This window comes from Octodon degus, unplaced genomic scaffold (genome assembly GCF_000260255.1).
Source record: "Octodon degus isolate 3935 unplaced genomic scaffold, OctDeg1.0 scaffold00343, whole genome shotgun sequence".
Taxonomy (NCBI): domain Eukaryota; kingdom Metazoa; phylum Chordata; class Mammalia; order Rodentia; family Octodontidae; genus Octodon; species Octodon degus.
In genome coordinates this window covers 988,102-1,005,418 of record NW_004524919.1, presented here as the reverse complement: position 1 = coordinate 1,005,418, position 17,317 = coordinate 988,102, and the positions used below count along the sequence as shown (strand labels likewise).

The following is a 17,317-nucleotide window of genomic DNA, read 5'->3' as shown; positions in this document are numbered from 1 at the left end:
ATGGACATGTTCATCCATACCTAGAATGGTTCCCATAGTTTCCTTTTGACACTCAGCTACAAAGGTCTAAATTCAGAAATGTGCTTGCGTATGTTATCCCCCTTGTTACTGGTACAAAATAAACCACACTCTCAATTTCAAAAAGAAAAATTTTACTTCGTTTTATAATCCAGTGGGTCAGAATTACAGTGTGGAGGAGAAATAGTTCATTGCGTGGGTGTGGGAAGCAAAGTGAGATTAGAAAAGAACAGAAATCCCAGCACTGATAGGGAAGCTGAAAGCAGGAAGATCACTATGGGTCCAAGTCGTGTAGTGAGACCATGCACAAAAAAAAAAAAAAAAAAAAAAAACTAAAAAAAGGACAGAAGCATATTTCTGTTATCCGTATTAATTTATAACCCATATTGCCTCAAAATATTCACCTAAAGTTTTCAGTCTATTCCTTCATTTGTATTAAAAAGTGATAGCAAATTTCAAAGATAATATAAATAAAATATGAAACTATGTCTATTTTATTTTTTATTGTTTTACCTTTTTATTTTGTAAAAAGCACAAATTAGAATTAAAACAGAAAAAATAGAGATGATGCAAATTTTCACTTAAAAAAGTAATATGAATTTCACAGAATTTGTTGAAATACACTGTTGAATTCCAAACAGTTATTAATATTACCAGATATAGGCATACAAAATTGGAAGCAGAAAGAAAAATAAATGTATAAGAAATTAAGAAGAGGAAAAGTACAAACAGCGCTGCTGAAAATATGGGTACACATACGTTGTTTAGGTATGAAGGTGTCTTAGTTAGTTACTCTTCTGTCATTGCTGGGATAAATACCTGACACCCAAACTGAGGGAAGGAAAGGTTTATTTAGTTCACAGTATTGAAGGTTTCTGTTGGTATTTAGCTGGGTCCAAGGCAGAGCAGCACATAGCAGAAAGCAACTCTTTAGGGTGGAAGCAAAGAGCAAGAGCACAAGGGAGAAGCAGCAGCTCAAGCAGCTAGCTTCTCCTCCCACCTTACATTGTAATGCAAATTACTTGCCCAAGGGCAGGTGCACCATCCACACCCACAGTAATCAATCACAAACTCCAGAAGCTGCCCCAAGCCTGCATGAGGCTTTGGGGGGACAGCTAGACACAAACAATAACATTACACCCTTAAATCACCAAAGATACATGTACATCCCTTTATGCAAAAGACATCCTAGTCCATGTCTAACAGTTGCCAAAGTATCAACAGTTTCAGCATTGCTGAAAAGTCCAAGTCCCAAGTCTCCTCCAAGATCCAAAGCAAACTCAATTGTGAGCCCCTGTATAAATGAAAACTTAAACACTTGCAACATTCAAAAGGACAAAATAAACATTACCATTCCAAAAGGTACACACAGCAAGATACCAAGCACTGGGACCAACACAAGTCCAAAATACAGCAGGGCAAATATTAAAGTCCTGTAGTTCCACGTGGGACATCTGAAGCAATCTGAGATGAGTTGTGAGCTCCAAAGGCCTTACAGGGCTCTGCTCCTAAGGCACTCATGTTAGTAGCTTCCATGGTCTCTCTCTTAGGCCAGCTTTGTTCCCTTCTTGCAGTTTCCCTTAGATGATCCACATTCCTGGCTTTTCTAAACTTCTGGGGTTTCCACTGAATAGGCTTCTCATTCACAGCTTCACACACTGCCCTCTCAGGGGCACACCGCTTGGCCTCCCAGGCCTTCTTCTGAAATCAAGGTGGAAACCTTCTTAATCTCAGAACTCCTGCATTCTGAATGCACCTAAAACTATAGCCACGTGGATGGTGCAAAGGCCTGCTGCCAGCTGGAGCAGTAGCCAGGTATTCTTCTCTCTTGGCTGTAGGGGTCAATTGCCTAAATCGCTGAGGACTTTGACCCTTATTCCGAGAAATAATTTCTCCATGCCAGCGCCATTCTGGAACCTGGTGTGGCCCCGTTGCCAACATTCTGCAACAATGGGATCTGCAGCTTTCTCCTCAAGGCAAAGTCTCTTACCTTTGAAGTTCTGAAGCTGCAAAGAGTGGAGATCTGCCTCCTCCTGTGATGCCCTCAGGCCATCCTTTCCATTCTCAGGTTCTTCCAGGTAATAGAGATCTCTCAGCTCCATCTTTGCAGTCCACAGTTTTCTTGGAGTTTCCTTTCTGGCAAAACTTACAACATTTTGAACCATCCTGCTGGGATCCTTGCTCTTCATTCTCAACATAAATCCAACTAACATCCCCCAGGAACAACCATGCCACTGCCCCAATATTCGGCTGTTTTGAAATGTCCTTTGAAAGATTAATCAGTCCGCCATGCTAAACTCACTCTCAGGCAGTCTCTGGGAATGAGCAACCTGCAGACAACTTTTCTGTCAAGTCGAAACACAAACGATCTGGAGTCCAACAACCAATGCAGTCCTTCTGAGCAGAAACTTCCCCAGCCTGGTCTTTACATGACAGCTTTCCATCAGCCTTCTGAGCTCTGACCAGAATCTTCCAAACAGAACAGCCGAAGCTGTTTCAGCGCTTCATTTGTAGGTGTCATCTCTGAACCTTTCCTCTCTCTTCCCATCAGCCATTCCCAAAAGCTTCTAATCCACATGGTCAGGTTTCGCTATACCAATGTCCCCACTCCTGCGGTACCAAATTCTGTCTTAGTTACACTTCTCACACTGGGACAAATACCCAACATCCAAATTGAATGAAGGAAAGGTTTACTTAGCTCATGGTTACTGGAGGTTTCAATCCATATTCAGCGGGGTCCAATGCAGAGCAGCAAATAGCAGAAAGAAACTTTTCATGGAGGTGGCAGAGAGCAAGAACACAAAGGAGTAGTAGCAGCAGTGGGTAAATGTTTGCTTAAAAAGGAAGGTGGTGGTGAATGAAGGCAGGATACAGGAAAAGGTATGTTGTGGGACTGTCCTACTACACTGCTGCATATGCCTGGCTTTCTAAACTTCTGTGTAAAAACATGTAATTATTTTTATTTTTAATATATTTTTATATTTTTACTTTTTTCTTCATATTCTATAGGGACTTACAGTTTAACATATCAATACTTGATGAAAAATACTTGTTCCATGTCTTGCCTAAGATGTTTAATATTCATACAGATAGTGAGGCTAAGCTCAACTGCCTAGGTTGTAGGGTAATAACAATAAGCTTCTCTTCCGGAGGGTTAACAACCTAAGTTTGCAGACCAAAAATTAGAGAAAAAGGAGAGCTGCAAGCTTAGTCAACATTTTGGCCCTAGCCTTTCAAGGTCAGTGAAAACTCAGGACATAGGAGAACCTGCACTGTAACATCATGTAACTCAGGTGTATCCCAAATTTTCTGATCAAGGAGATTATGGGGCCACAGAGGAAAGTGATTGATGATGTAGAGCGTGCCTAAGGAGAGTCACATGGAGAGAAAACATTCTCTCAGGCTTTCACAGAGAGCAAACTGGTTAAGCAATGGCTGTGACTCATCCACATGGCTGACACTGATAAAAGATCTACAAACTGTGGTGCAGGGTTTCAGGATAAATCCTGAGAGGATTTGACTGACTTTACCACATACAAAGGCTACATTTCTTGTTAATAGGTCTTGCTTTTTCTTGGTCTTAACCATTCAGCAAAATTTTTTTTAAAAATGAAGTATATAAAGTAAAGCCATATTAATATGCTGAGCTGTGAAAGGCTGAAGTCAACAACTTCTGACGTTGCCTGTCTTACGGAAAACCAACTACTATTATGGAGTACTGGACTATATTGGAATATTTTGCTGAATTCATACATCTGTAATATTTAAATGACAATGGAATACCCTTCTCTGATAAAACTAAACAAAAAAAGGGGATGCAAATGAACTACCACTTTATATCTTTATATTCAATATAGTTAGGATAAATATACAGCTACATTCTCTTAATTCAATGAATAGAAAGATTTGTGCTAATAGTGCTTATAAACAGGATATCATGTCTGCATCTTGTACAATGAATAACCACTAAGATAACAATATGTAATGTATTAATTATTTAAACTGTCCTACTAATTAGATTTGAAACTGTCTCATTGCTATTTGTTTCTCAATAAAATTATGGAAAAAAATAGCAGCAAATTTCTTTTCACACCTTACATGGTAGTGCAAATTACTTGCCCCAGGGCAGGTGCAGCATCCACACCCACAGTAATTAATCACAAACTCCAGAAGCTGCCACAAGCCTCCATGCAGCTTGGGGTACAACTATACCCAAACCCAAACCATTACAGAGGTTTTCAGTTCTTCTAGAAAAATACCCAGCAAGGGAGTAGCTGAATTAAATGGGATCTTCAATCCTAGCTTTTTAAGGAATCTGCACTCCGATTTCTATAGTGGTTGTGCTAGTCTACACTGCCACCAACAATGCAGGAGTGTTTCTTTTTCTCCACAGCACCTTCAGCATTTGCTATTGGCTCACTTCTTGATATTAGTCCTTCTTTCTGGGGTGAGATGGAATCTCAGTTTTGTTTTAATTTGCATTACTCAAATGACCAATGATGGTGAATATTTTTTCATATATTTTCTTGCCCTTTGTATATCTTCCTTTGAGAAGTATATATTCATCTCAGATGTCCATTTTGAATTGTCCTTTGAATTTGGGGGACCTCATTTTTTTGGTCTATTTCAATACAAGCAGGGAAATAAGCTATTCTAGTCATAACAGGCTGGGGAGATGGCTCAGTGGAATATGCACTTCCCTGGCAAGTGCAAGGACCTGAGTTCAATCCCCAGTACTCTAGTCATATGCTCCCTCCTCTGAGGAGTAAGAAAAAAAAAGAGCAGGAAGCTGTAAGGGATTTCTAGAGTTGAAACATATGGTCACCTATGAGAGCAGAGATACAACAGTCACATCCAACTGCATTTTGATAGTTATACTTCTCTGTGCATTCCCAGTTCCCACTGTGAATTTAAAGCTTATAGAATTTAAAAAACATGCAGGAAGCACAGTAGGTACAGATGAGGACACTAAGAGATGGTCTTATGTCCTCCAGGACATATGCCAATTCAGCAAAGACCTGTGTTGCTTGATCATGGTGCACAAAACTCCCTCCATCATTAGAATCATAGCACTCCATAGGGGCAGGATACAGCGCTTTGGATAAGTGTCTCAGTGCAGCACTGAGGCGTAGCAGGTCCTGAAGGATGCCTAGGGAAAAGTGGTTCCAGTAACAACTGAAGGTCTTTATCCAAGAGCAGTGCCTCAGGGCAGACAAGATGGCAAGCAGCTGGGAGTCTGTGAGGTCACATTGTTCTAGGACCAGGGTTTCCACGGTGATGGCCAGTTTGTCTATCAGAACATGGAGGGTCTCAGGATTGAATGATTCCACTGAAATACACCTCAGAGTCAGTGACTTGAGCTGGTTTGTGCTTCCCCATTGGGACAGATGTTTCAGGTCAGATTCCTTCAGTGGACTGCAACTCAAGGAAAGCACCTGCAAGGTGGTCTGACTCCTACATAGAGAGAAAAGTTATTTCATATAAATGGTGGAGGGCTGGCCAGATAGCTCATCAGATTAAAGCTCCTGCTTAGGCAGACCCAGGGACCAGGGTTCGATCCCTGGCTTGCCATGGCAGCCCACTCCCCCAAGCACGCTATTCCGGCGCCACCCCTGGGGAGTGCTAAAACAGTGATTGAGACTGGATGTGGTGGCACACATCTGTAATCGCAAGGCTTGGGAGGCTAAAAATAGGAAGGATCACTATGAGTCTAATCTGTGTAGTGAGATCCTATAGACCTTGTACTAAATACACTAAAAATATATTTAAATGGTGGAGATGGTTGGTGCAAAACTGGTTTATCCCAAACATTTCCCTCAACATTTGATGGTCACCAGAATGTGTGTGTTGAAGGTCCTGATCCTTCAGATCTCCTTCAGTAATGTGATTGTCTCAGTCCGCATGTTCAGCAGCCTCCTGTGCTCAACACCAAGTAGAAAACCACAGTTCTGGCCAGATGAAGGCAGTGGGTGATCTGTAGGATGATTGAATCAGACATGTTTGGCCGATGGATTGGAGGTTGCCTTGTGTCCTCTGCAAAGGCTGTCTCTATTTCCATACTTACATTCCTTGTCTTTGCCCCCAGCTTGAGACTCATCCTCTTCCCATCTGCTCATAGCTCTTTCCTGGGCCCTGTTATAGCTTTGATCTCACTGGCTCTTGAAAGCCTTATTAGTGCAGTGATGGATTTTTGGATAAGTTTCTAGGTCACATGTATGATGACTGCATCAGTTCAATGGCTGGCTTTGCATTGCTTTAAGGTATGGAACTAATGAACAGGGAAGCATCAGCCTGGGTAGTGGTGGTACCAGGAAATAGCCTTGTACCCTCAATGGGAAGCTGGAATGCAACTTGCTGTTTTCTCACCCACACCACACCACACACAATTAAATGTTTCCATACCTAGAATTCACTGACTCTGAACTGAGTCTTGTATAAACTTTCCACTAAAACATAGCTTCCCTGCCTAAATGATCACTGTTCAGTGTTTTATCTTGGGAATGAGAAATGCAGACAGTCCCCAAGTTGCCTTGTCCAAAACAGGACATAGACAGCGACCTGCCCTAATAACACCTGCCAAGAACACTCACCTGTTCAGTGAGCAGGTATGTAGCCTGAGTCACATTTAATGCTCTCACTTCACGCTTCCCAGCTCGTTACTTAGACCTACTTCCTAAGGGAGAAATACAAACCAACCCCATTTTATCCATTCTCCCACTTGTGACTTTTTAGACAATGGGCCAGTGCCAGACCTCCTGTCTCCATTTTATTCCTGATTTTACATGGGTGGTAATGGAAGACAATGACACATTCCTTTAAATATTGTATTTACTACTTCCTACCATCTTGCCCCAGGCCAACAGATTGACACAGAGAAACCCAACTAATATGTATGATAACCACGAAGAAACTCACCAAGAACTCACCTTAACCACTTATGCAGAGTACCATTCAAGAAAAAGACTTCATCCATAACAATCTCCTGGAGATTTTGCAGCTGTCCTAAGTGAAAAGCACAGATGTGAGAATACCAGTTGTTTTTCTCAAATGAATTGAACATTTCTGGACTCTCACATAGCAAGTGAAGTGTGTGAAGGTTTTTCATCTTCTTGACGTGAAGAACAAACGCTTTCATGCTGTCCCAACCCCAGTTACTGAGTACATGGAGCTTATGGATGGAGTCCAGTTGTACAGCTCGCAGATGCTTTAGGATTATGAAGACGTCACTGAAATGGATCCGGACCTTTTCACAGCACAGGTGTACTGAAGCTTTTCTCTCCCTGACCCACTTCAAGAGGCAGAGTTGTACTTTGTCTTGTGTGGCACAAGATGAACTCCAGCGTTTAAAGCGAAGGTTTGCAAATATTATCAAGTGTGGCTGTTTGTCAGTCCCCCCAGGTTTGCCATGGCTCTCATAACTGACAGCTGATGAATGAGCAGCTTTCATGGCCCTAGGCCCTCCAGTCCAGAAGTCCTGGTGTACATTCCTCCAATCCAGCTCCTGCAGTTTCCACCTTCTGCTGGAAAAACAGGAATGAGCCTTAGCATTAAGATGGACCTCAATTCCTAATTGGGTTTCTCTTCCAGTTTATGGGCATCAGGTGTGGCCCCTCGTTTCCTGCTTTAGTTTGCTATCCTTTCAACTTTTATCTGGACCTTGGTTTCACTTGCGGTCCTGTCAGAGCAGGAATTTGCAGGTTCTTTAGAGTTCGCCACATCCTGCACATGCAGTCTTATCATCAGGAAAAACCCTTCCCAGGTGGTGCTCAGCCATAGAGAATTATGTGATCCACCTCAAAATTACATGTTGTTCTACACTTGTCTCCATTTATTACTTTTTCCATATTTAGGACAGGGTCTACAGAGTCTACAGGGTCTCACTATGTAGACTGGACTCATAGTGATTCTACTGTTTTCAGCCTCCCAAATCCTGGGATGACAGGTGTGCACTACCATGCCCAGTCTCAGTCACCATCTCAGCACGTTCAGGAGCAGGGCCAGCTCAGCACACTGGGGATCAAACCCTGGCTGCTGCACTCTGCCTTAGCAGGCACTTTAGTCTGTCCCTTTATTCTTGATACTAACTCTCCCTACACTGAATTATCTTGCCCTCCTTTCAGTATTTGTGTTTCGCCCTCACCTGTGGTGAACCTTCTGGGAGAGCTGCATATCAAGTCCCTCCAGTAGAGCTTCCAATGTCCTTCGGTTTCTTTGCTTTGCTGTGATTTTTTCAAAAGGACTGTGTGGGGACTTTTGTGTCCTCAAATGCATCAGCGCCCTCAAAGGGAGATAGAAGAATGGCCAGTCCTGGATCATTACCTTCAGGACCTCATTGTGTTCCCCCAATGAAGGCATCCTTGAATAAGTCGCAGAACATTAGGGTGGGCAGGTCATTCAGAGCAGTGTTGGATCTTGTCACACTCTTCAACAGATTGTGCTTGACCAGCTCATATAGAAGCTGTGGGTTATGCATCCTCATTCTGAGATATCTGCAAGGTGAAAGACATTGGGTAACAGTGGAAAAGGCATCTGTTCATGTCAAAAGCAGAGAACCCTTACAACCCATGAAGACCAATTCAGGGCCAAGGCCACTGGTCTGGCTATGGTGAACCTTCCTTATTTACTCAAATTTTTCTTACTTGGGTGACCGTAAAACCATGTGTCTGCAACTATTAGCAACATTACTCCACTACCTTACCCATTTCAAAACCCTAGTTCTTTGTATTCCAGACCTTCTATAAAGTGGTTTAGTAGTGTTGTGAAATCACAGCTCATTCTTGTTTGGAAAGCTTCTGATCATTGGAACAAGATGGTAGAATAGCAATAGAAATGTCTTAGGGCACAATGATCTTACCATCTCCATTCCAACTATCACACTGGTCAGGAGATATTAGGGAAACTCTGAAAACTGGATCTCATTATTTTCATTTAAGAAGAGTAAAAACAATTACAATGTGACAATGTTATAGAGGTATGGGAAATAGAGATGGAAAATGATAACTCTAATACAAGTTGTTAAACATCTCCCACAACAATGTATCACTTTGTGACAGTATAGGTTTAAAAAAATGGATATAAACAAAATCACCAAATGTAAAACTAGTGCAGACAATCATACACAGAAGAACACATCTATAATCCTATCACTCTGGAAGGCCAAAGCAAGAATATTCCAAGTGCATGCTCAGCCTAATCAATTTAGTGACTTAGCAACAATGCTTCAGTATACATTTTAATTAAATAAAAATAGGTTTCTAGAAGGCAGGCAATTAAAGGCTTTAATTGAAATCCTTATAACACATGGGCCAGCCAGATAGCTCAGTGGATTAAAGTGCCTGCTTAGGCAGACTCAGGGACCAGGGCTTGATCCCTGGTGTGCTGTGCTGGCCCCATCCCTAGGGCATGCTGAGACAGCCATTGAGACTGGGTGTGGTGACGCATGCCTGTAATCATTGCTTGGGAGGCTTAAAACAGGAAGATCACTATGAGTTCGAACTGTTTAGTGAGACCTTGTAGACCCTGTATTAAATACATAAAAAAAGAAATCCTTGTAATACAAGTAATTAACACAAAAATAGCCAGAGGTAGTGTAGTATGTCTTTAATCCCAGTATGTTTCAAGATGAGGTAAAAGGATGTCTCCAAGTTCAAGTGTAGTCTGGCCTACATAGTGAGTTCAAAGTCAGTCTAATCTACTTCATTATAACCTGTTTTATACAACAAGAACAAATATATATATCATGTAAAATATCATATAGATGGCTCTTAAAAATTTATTTGCATGAGATGGCCTAATAACTCAGCAGACTAAAGCATCTACTTAGGTAGAGTACAGTGGCCAGGGTTCAATCCCTGGCATACCATTCCCCAGGTACTCTGTGATGGTGATTGAGACTGGGCATGGTAGCGCGCGCCTGTAATCTCAGCCATTAGAAGGCTGAAAACAGGAGAATCATGAGTCCAATTCACACAGTGAGAGCCTTTAGACCCTGTAGACTGTGCCCTAAAATAAAGAAAGAAATATATATTTGCAGGGCACAGAGTTGATTATGGCTTTTGTACAACATCACAGCTTTAAGTCTTATTTTTCATTTTCCTTTCTCTTTTATTTTGAGATAGGAGCTCACTGTTTCCTAAGATACTGTAGACTTTACAATTCTGATAGAGCCAAATCACTAAGTGACACCTGAGTCATAGGTAAATACACCTGCATATATGGAATTTTATTCAGCTCCATTTTAAATTTGTTTATTTATGTTTATTTAGATATATTCATGTATGTAATTCAGTTAACTCCTGAAATTATTAATCTCAAGGTAGACTCAAACTCAGTGATCTTACTGCCTCAACTTATATGATGCTGAGAATACAGGTGTGTCCCACAGTCCCTAGGGTTTCTTGTCAATCCTTGTGTTAGTGGGGATTGAGCTAATCCCAGCCATTGACAGTTAAGAACCCTTCCTAAAATCATAAATCATTATTGTGCACCTAGCTTTTGTTTTTTGCACCTTTTTGTTTTGATTTATTTTAGACAGGGCCTCACCATGTTATTTATTTACTTATCCATTCACTCATTCATTCATTCATTCATTCATTTGTGTATTTGGTCCAACATCTCACTATGCATCTTGGACTTGTAGTGATTCTCCTGTTTCAGCCTCCTCGGGATTACAGGATTACAGGCATCAACCACCACACCCAGATTCATCATGGCTCAGCACAACTTGGGGTCCAGTGCAACATGCAGGACTAGGGATCCAACCCTGGTATCTACACTTGCCAAAAGCAGGTGCTTAGTCTGCTGATTTATCTCACTGGCCCATTACCATGTAATTCAGATGAGATTTGAATTTATTATATAGTCCAAGATGGTCTCAAACTCATATATATCTTGCTGCTTCAGATTCCTGAGTGCTAGAATTAAAGTTGAGTGCTCCCTGGTTAGGCTGAACTACAAATCAGAAAGCATAAAGCAAGTAAATTAATGTCATTTCACATGTCTGCAATCCTGGGAAGCAAAATCCCCCAATGCTAATTCAATAACACAGGGGATAATTCAGTGATTGAGAAACAGCTTACCTTAAAGAATTTGTGAGGTAATTCAGTAGTAGATGGAAGAAAGTAAGAAGTGAAAGAGGAGAAAGATAAAGGATGGAAGGTGGAAAGAGGGAAGGAAAAACGAAGAGAGGGGGAGGGAAGGAAATCACTTCTGACTGGTTGACATGATATAAGTCTCTAGTGCCTTCACATGGTGTACTGAGAAAGCAGCTTGGAGATTTCAAAATTATATCAGCTAAGTTAGGAGGCACTGTCTCAAAGAGCAAATACAGGGTGTTGGAGATATTATTCCTGTCAGAGAGCACCCATGCCTCAAGTCCTTTATACTCAAAGAAAATACAAGTTTATTTGCTGTGATAAACCCAGACTTGCTGGCATTCCAGTCAGGAATAAAACACCATTCCAGGGCTGTTTTTGAAACAATATTAGAACCTTGAGTGATGGAACACATCTGTGATCCCTGAAATCAGGAAGAAAAGTCTAGCCTTGGGTACATGGTGAGAAATTTCAAGATGATTAAGTAAAGGGCAATCCCAGCACTCCAGAACAACAAGAACAAAACTGGAAGATGAGATAGAGGAAAATGGAAGATATGCACCTAAATTTTTAAAATGATAGTAACTGAAGTAAACAGACCAATCAATGGAGCTAGAAAGGAAATCAGATCAAAATTAAGATTCAAGGCCAGTGAGACACTCAGTGGACTAACATCCTGCTTATGCAAGTACAGGATCTGCAGTTCAATACTCAGCACCATTTGTCATATAAACCCCTGTCCCCAGGCATACTGAGTTATCCTCAAGGCCTGGGCATGTTGGTCTAAGACAGGAATCCCAGTGCTGGGAAGCCTGAAAACAGGAGAATCACTATGAGTCCAAGCTGCGCAGTGAGGCCCTGTACCAAATATATTTTGTAAAACAAATTTTAAGATTCAGATTAATAACAGAGATGTCAACATTTATAAATGAAATACTTTGGAAATCTAGAGTAGAGATAGAAAATTTTCAAGAAAGATGATAAGATAATGGTAACTGTGAATGGACAATATAGGAAGTAAATAGGATGCATGCAATAAGTTCAAAAAGACATACCTAAATTAAATAGTCATTGAAATCTGACAAGACTGATGGAATCAAACTGAGAACAGGCTTTCAAACCTTGAAGCTAAGATCATGGTTAACGATTGTGAAAGGAAAGATTTGTTAACAAAATGTTCAGGAAATAAAAATTTATCCCTTCAACCAATGCAAAGAATAATACTGTACGAAAAATTGGTGCCAATGAAGTCCAAGAGTCAAAACCAATGGCAAAAAATAACAGCCGAAGCAACAGCAGAAAATTGCTTAGCATGGGAATTGAAGCTGTAATATGGAAAAAGTGAGGCATTTAGAATGTCAATTAGCTATAACCAAAATAAAGCAACATGCAAGAATATTAGAATCAAGATCGAAGACATTAACATAGAAAGAAATTAAAAATTGTTAGAGAAAAGTAAGAAATTTGCAATAGAAGAAAACCTATCAGAATCATGTCAGACTTCTCAACATAAACCATCAAGAAAATTTCGGAGTGAAATATTTTATGTAGTGAAAGTAAACAACTTTCAACCCAGATTCATATAACCTGTAAAACATCTTTTTTCAAATAAATGGAGAAATAAGATGATTCCATGATGAAGAACATCTGAAGAAATGTATGATACCAACAAATGCTACATAGTCTAGCAAATGATATTTCAGAAAGAGGTAAAAATGGTCATAATCCCAAGAATGACAACACAGAGAGAGACCAACAGGAAAGGCAAATAGTTAAACAGAGGGGGAGAAGCTGGGAACAAACAACAAAAAGCTATCAAGGCAAAGATAAGCAATAAATGCCATTTGCAGCCAGGAATAGAAATGGTCTCTACTCACCAATCAAAAGAAACAGAATGACAGAATGAGTCAAGAAATAAGATCCAGCCCCCTAAGGTGCGTTGAGTCAGCTTCTGGGTATGTTGGCATACGCCTGTAATCCCAGCACTGGGGAGGCTGAAAACAGGAGGAACACTATGAGTCTTAGCTGCATAGTGAGATCCTGTACCAAATGCTTTAAAACAAAGAAAAAGGGAAAAAAGAGAAAGAAAAAGATCCAACAATATTCTGCATAGAAGAAATGTATTTAACTCAGAAGGAAATTCATAGATTGAAAATCAAAAGATGGAAAATAATCCTCCACGAGACAGAAATCAAATACAAAAAAGGAAGAATAGTAACTTTGGTGGAAGCTAAAGTCAACTTCAAAACACGAGTGATGAAAGGAGTACAAGAACGTCACTACATAGATCTCAGGAGGAAACTTCAAGATGAAGTGATAATAATTATAAAAGTTATGCATCAAATATGGATGCACCCAACTAACACAATTATAATAGGAGAACTTCACACCCCAGGGTCACAACTAGAAGATATACCACTAACCAAGGACAGAACTGAATCACAACGGTGAAGAAGTTGACTCAGTACATGTTTAGAGTCTTCTACTCCAAAACATCAGAATATGTACTCTTCTCAACTATACACAGGACGTTATCTAAAATAGACCATATACTAGCCACAAGAACATGCAGAAATAGGGCTGGTCAGATAACTCAGCAGACTAAAGCACCTGCTCAGGCAGGGACAGGGATCTGGATTTGATCACTGGTGTGCCGTGCAGGCCCCAACCCTCAAGCTTGCTGAGACAGACTAAGACTGAGACCAGGACCGGGACTGGGACGAGGACCAGGACTGGGACTGGTAAGGTCATTGAGACTGGGTATGGTGGCGCACACTTGTCATCCCAGAACTTGGGAGGCTGAAAATAGGAGGATCACTATGAATCTGATCTGTGTAGTGAGACCCTGTAGACCCTCAATTAAAATACATAAAGAAGAACATTCTTAAATAATTGAAAATATATTGTAATTATCCCATGCTAATTATCTGATCATAGTGCAATATAGTTGGAAATTAATGGCAAAATATACTTTGAAATTAAATAACACCCCTGGACCAACCAATGAATCATATATGCAACTGAAGAGGATATTAAACAATATCTACAATCAAGTGAAAATGAAAATACAACTTGCTGGAATTTGCTGGACATAATGAAAACATTCCTAAGAGAACTATTGTGGCAGTCAAAACTTATGTAGGAAACAAACAAAAAACCCTTCCCAGACCAAAGCCCATATACACTGGAGGAACTTACAAAGAATAGAGCAGAAATTAATGCATATGAAACCAAGAAAGCAATACAAATAAATAATAAATTAAAGAATTGGTTCTTGGAAAGAAATAAAATATGTAAACCTCTAGCTAACTTTAACAAAAAAGAAAAGAAAAACCTTAAATTCATGCAATAAGGAATGAAAATCTTAAAATCATTCTGGATCCAGTGGAAATTCAGATATTCACTACTAATTTCAAAACTCTTTACATACATATGATAGAAAACAAAGTAAAAAAAAAGGACAGATGCCCAGAGAAATATCAACAAATACAGGTAAAACAATAAGTTGTAAAAATTCTGAATAACCCAATATTATTTAATGAGATAAAAATCTCACAAAGAAAAGCCCAGGTCTTGATAGACTCATGGCTGAATTCAAAAGAACTTTAGATACGACTTAATGCCTATGCTCCCTAAACTCTTTAAAAAGTTGCAAGGGAAAAAAATTATCCGTAACTCACTCCTGGAGGCAAGATTCACCATGATACTAAAACCAGGAATGTACTCAAACAAAAAGGAAAACTAGGCTGGTGAGATGGCTCAGTGGTCTAAAGCACCTATTTAGAACAAGCTTAGCAAAGCACAGGGACCGCGGTTCAATCCCCCAGCACCACATGCCAGCCAGCCCCGCCCCCTGGTGGGCTGAGCTGGCCACACACACACACACACACACACGCACACACATAAATTAAAAAAAAAAAGGAAAACTACATGCCCATCTGCTTAAGAACATAGATACAATCACCCTTAATAAAATGCTGCTAAACAGAATGCAACAAATCATCCAGAAGATTAAACAACATGATCAAATGAAATTAATTGCAGTAACAAAGTGATGATCAAACAAGCAGAAAGTAAAAAAAAAAAAAAAAAAAACAATACAGCACAGCAAAGTAGCCAAAGACAAACATCACATGATCATTTCAACAGGTACTAAAAAGGGGTTGAAAAGGTTATGGTTACTTACTTTTTTTCTCTTTGCTGGGACAAATACCTAATACCCAAAATTAAGGAAAGAAAGGTTTACTTAGCTCACTGTTCATTGAAGTTTCAGTCCATACTTTGTTGATGACAGGGCAAACCTGAACATGGCAGAGGTGAGCTGTTCATGGTGGTGAAAAACATCAAAGAGAAAGGCTGCAGCAGCAGGAAAGACAGAGAGCAAGCCTCTCTCCCTTACTTAAATTGCATTCAGGCTACCATCCCCAAGCTGGGTGTAGCATTCACACCCATAATCTCAGAAGCACTCACACCCATAATCTCAGCATTGAATAATGAATTATTCACAAAGCCTATGATCTTATCCCAGTGACTACATGAGGCTTTGGGGTGACACCTACCTACAAAACTTAACATTCAGCTCCTGGTCCCCCAAAGACTGATGCACATCCATTTATGCAAAAGGCATTTTAGTCCATCTGTAAGAGTTGCCAAAGCTCTATATTTTCAGCGTCACTGAAAAGTCCAAGTTCCAAGTCTCCTCTGAGTTCTAAGGCAAAGTCTTACCTGTGATCCCCTGTACAAATGAAAAGTTAAATACTTCCAACATTCAATGCCATAAGATAAACATTACCATTCCAAGAGGCACAGACAAGTGGATCAAAGCATTGGGACCAAAGTAGGCCCAAAATCCAGCACGTCAAGCATTAAATCCTATAATTACATGTGGATCATCCAAAGAAATCTGTAATGAGTCGTGAGCGCCAAATGCCTTACAGGCTCCACCCCTATGGCACTTCTGCTGGTATCTTCCATGGCTTCTCTCTTAGGCTTTCTTTGCTTCCTTTTCAAAGATTTCTTCAGATGATACACATTGTGGCCTTTCCAAATTTCTGGGTTTTACATGGCATGTTTGTCTTCTCACTCACACTTTCACACTTCCCTCTCAGGGGCACACTGCCTGCCTTTTCAGGCCTTCAGAAATCTAGTTGGAAGCCTTCTCATCCTACATTCTGCATCTAGTTAAAACTACCACCATATGGATGATGCCAAAGTCTGCTTCCAGCTGGAGCAGTAGCCACATTTTCAACTCACCCAAGTCTACGCTGTGGTTATGATCTAAAGGCAGTACTTCTTTCTCTAATGACACCCACGAAGAATGGCTCTTACCACACGTGGGAAGCAAGGTAAGGCCCAGCACATCCATGTCCAACATCAGCACCCTCAACTCTGGACTGACTGGGAAGTGAGCACTAAGGAATTTAAATTAGCTTTTATGAGTTTTAGAGAAAAAAAAAATTGACTATCAATGCCATCATCACGAAACCAGCAATGCATAATTCTCATGGTCCAGTTATTCTAACTTGTTATTTCCCACAAATCACGTGTCTAAGAAAAATTGAGAAGACTAAACAGTAAATGCCATGAGGTTCCATTGCAAACAATTATAGCAAGTTGGATTCTCCTGCTACCCTTGAGCTGTCAGAAGTTGAGAAAGATTTGACCTATCTGCCTACTCCATTGTGTCCCTGGATTATCCAGCACCTGACAGTGCAGAGGTTCAGTGAGGTGACCACTCAGACATGTGAACAACTGGCTTGGGAATTTTATAGGTTATGAATCCACTTTTTCAATGAATACATATGAATATAGATTTTCAAAAAAGAAAGACAGGCAGTAAAAAAAATACATTAATTGAAACCTTGTGGAGCTGGCAGTGAAAAATAGATTGGAAAAACTATCTTGGACAAGGGGAGAGAAGATATATCAGTTTTGGAGATGTTTGGAGATAAGAAGTGTTTGGACAATACATTGGAGAGAAAAGCTTAATATAGATTAGGGAAATTTACTGAACAGTTGTTAGCTGAATTCAACTCTGCTCCTGACTAGCTCCTGACTATCTTATGATTTTGGATACATTTTTTCTAAATGGTTCTTACAAATGTATGCATTCCAAATTCATTATTATTTCTTCTTCTTCTTCTTCTTCTTCTTCTTCTTCTTCTTCTTCTTCTTCTTCTTCTTCTTCTTCTTCTTCTTCTTCTTCT

At 40.1% G+C, this 17,317-nt stretch overlaps 1 protein-coding gene across 1 annotated transcript in view; it reads right to left on the bottom strand.

Moving 5' to 3' along the window:
- Window positions 1-4,928: 4,928 nt before the first annotated feature.
- Window positions 4,929-17,317, bottom strand: part of LOC101569859 (PRAME family member 12-like) — a 32,065-nt gene continuing 19,676 nt past the window's right edge. The window contains exons 2-4 of the mRNA XM_012513163.1: window positions 8,159-8,296; window positions 6,945-7,535; window positions 4,929-5,472 (exon numbers count right to left, since the gene is read on the bottom strand). Coding sequence (XP_012368617.1) covers window positions 4,929-5,472; window positions 6,945-7,535; window positions 8,159-8,296 — 1,273 coding nt within the window. The remainder of the gene's footprint in view (window positions 5,473-6,944; window positions 7,536-8,158; window positions 8,297-17,317) is intronic.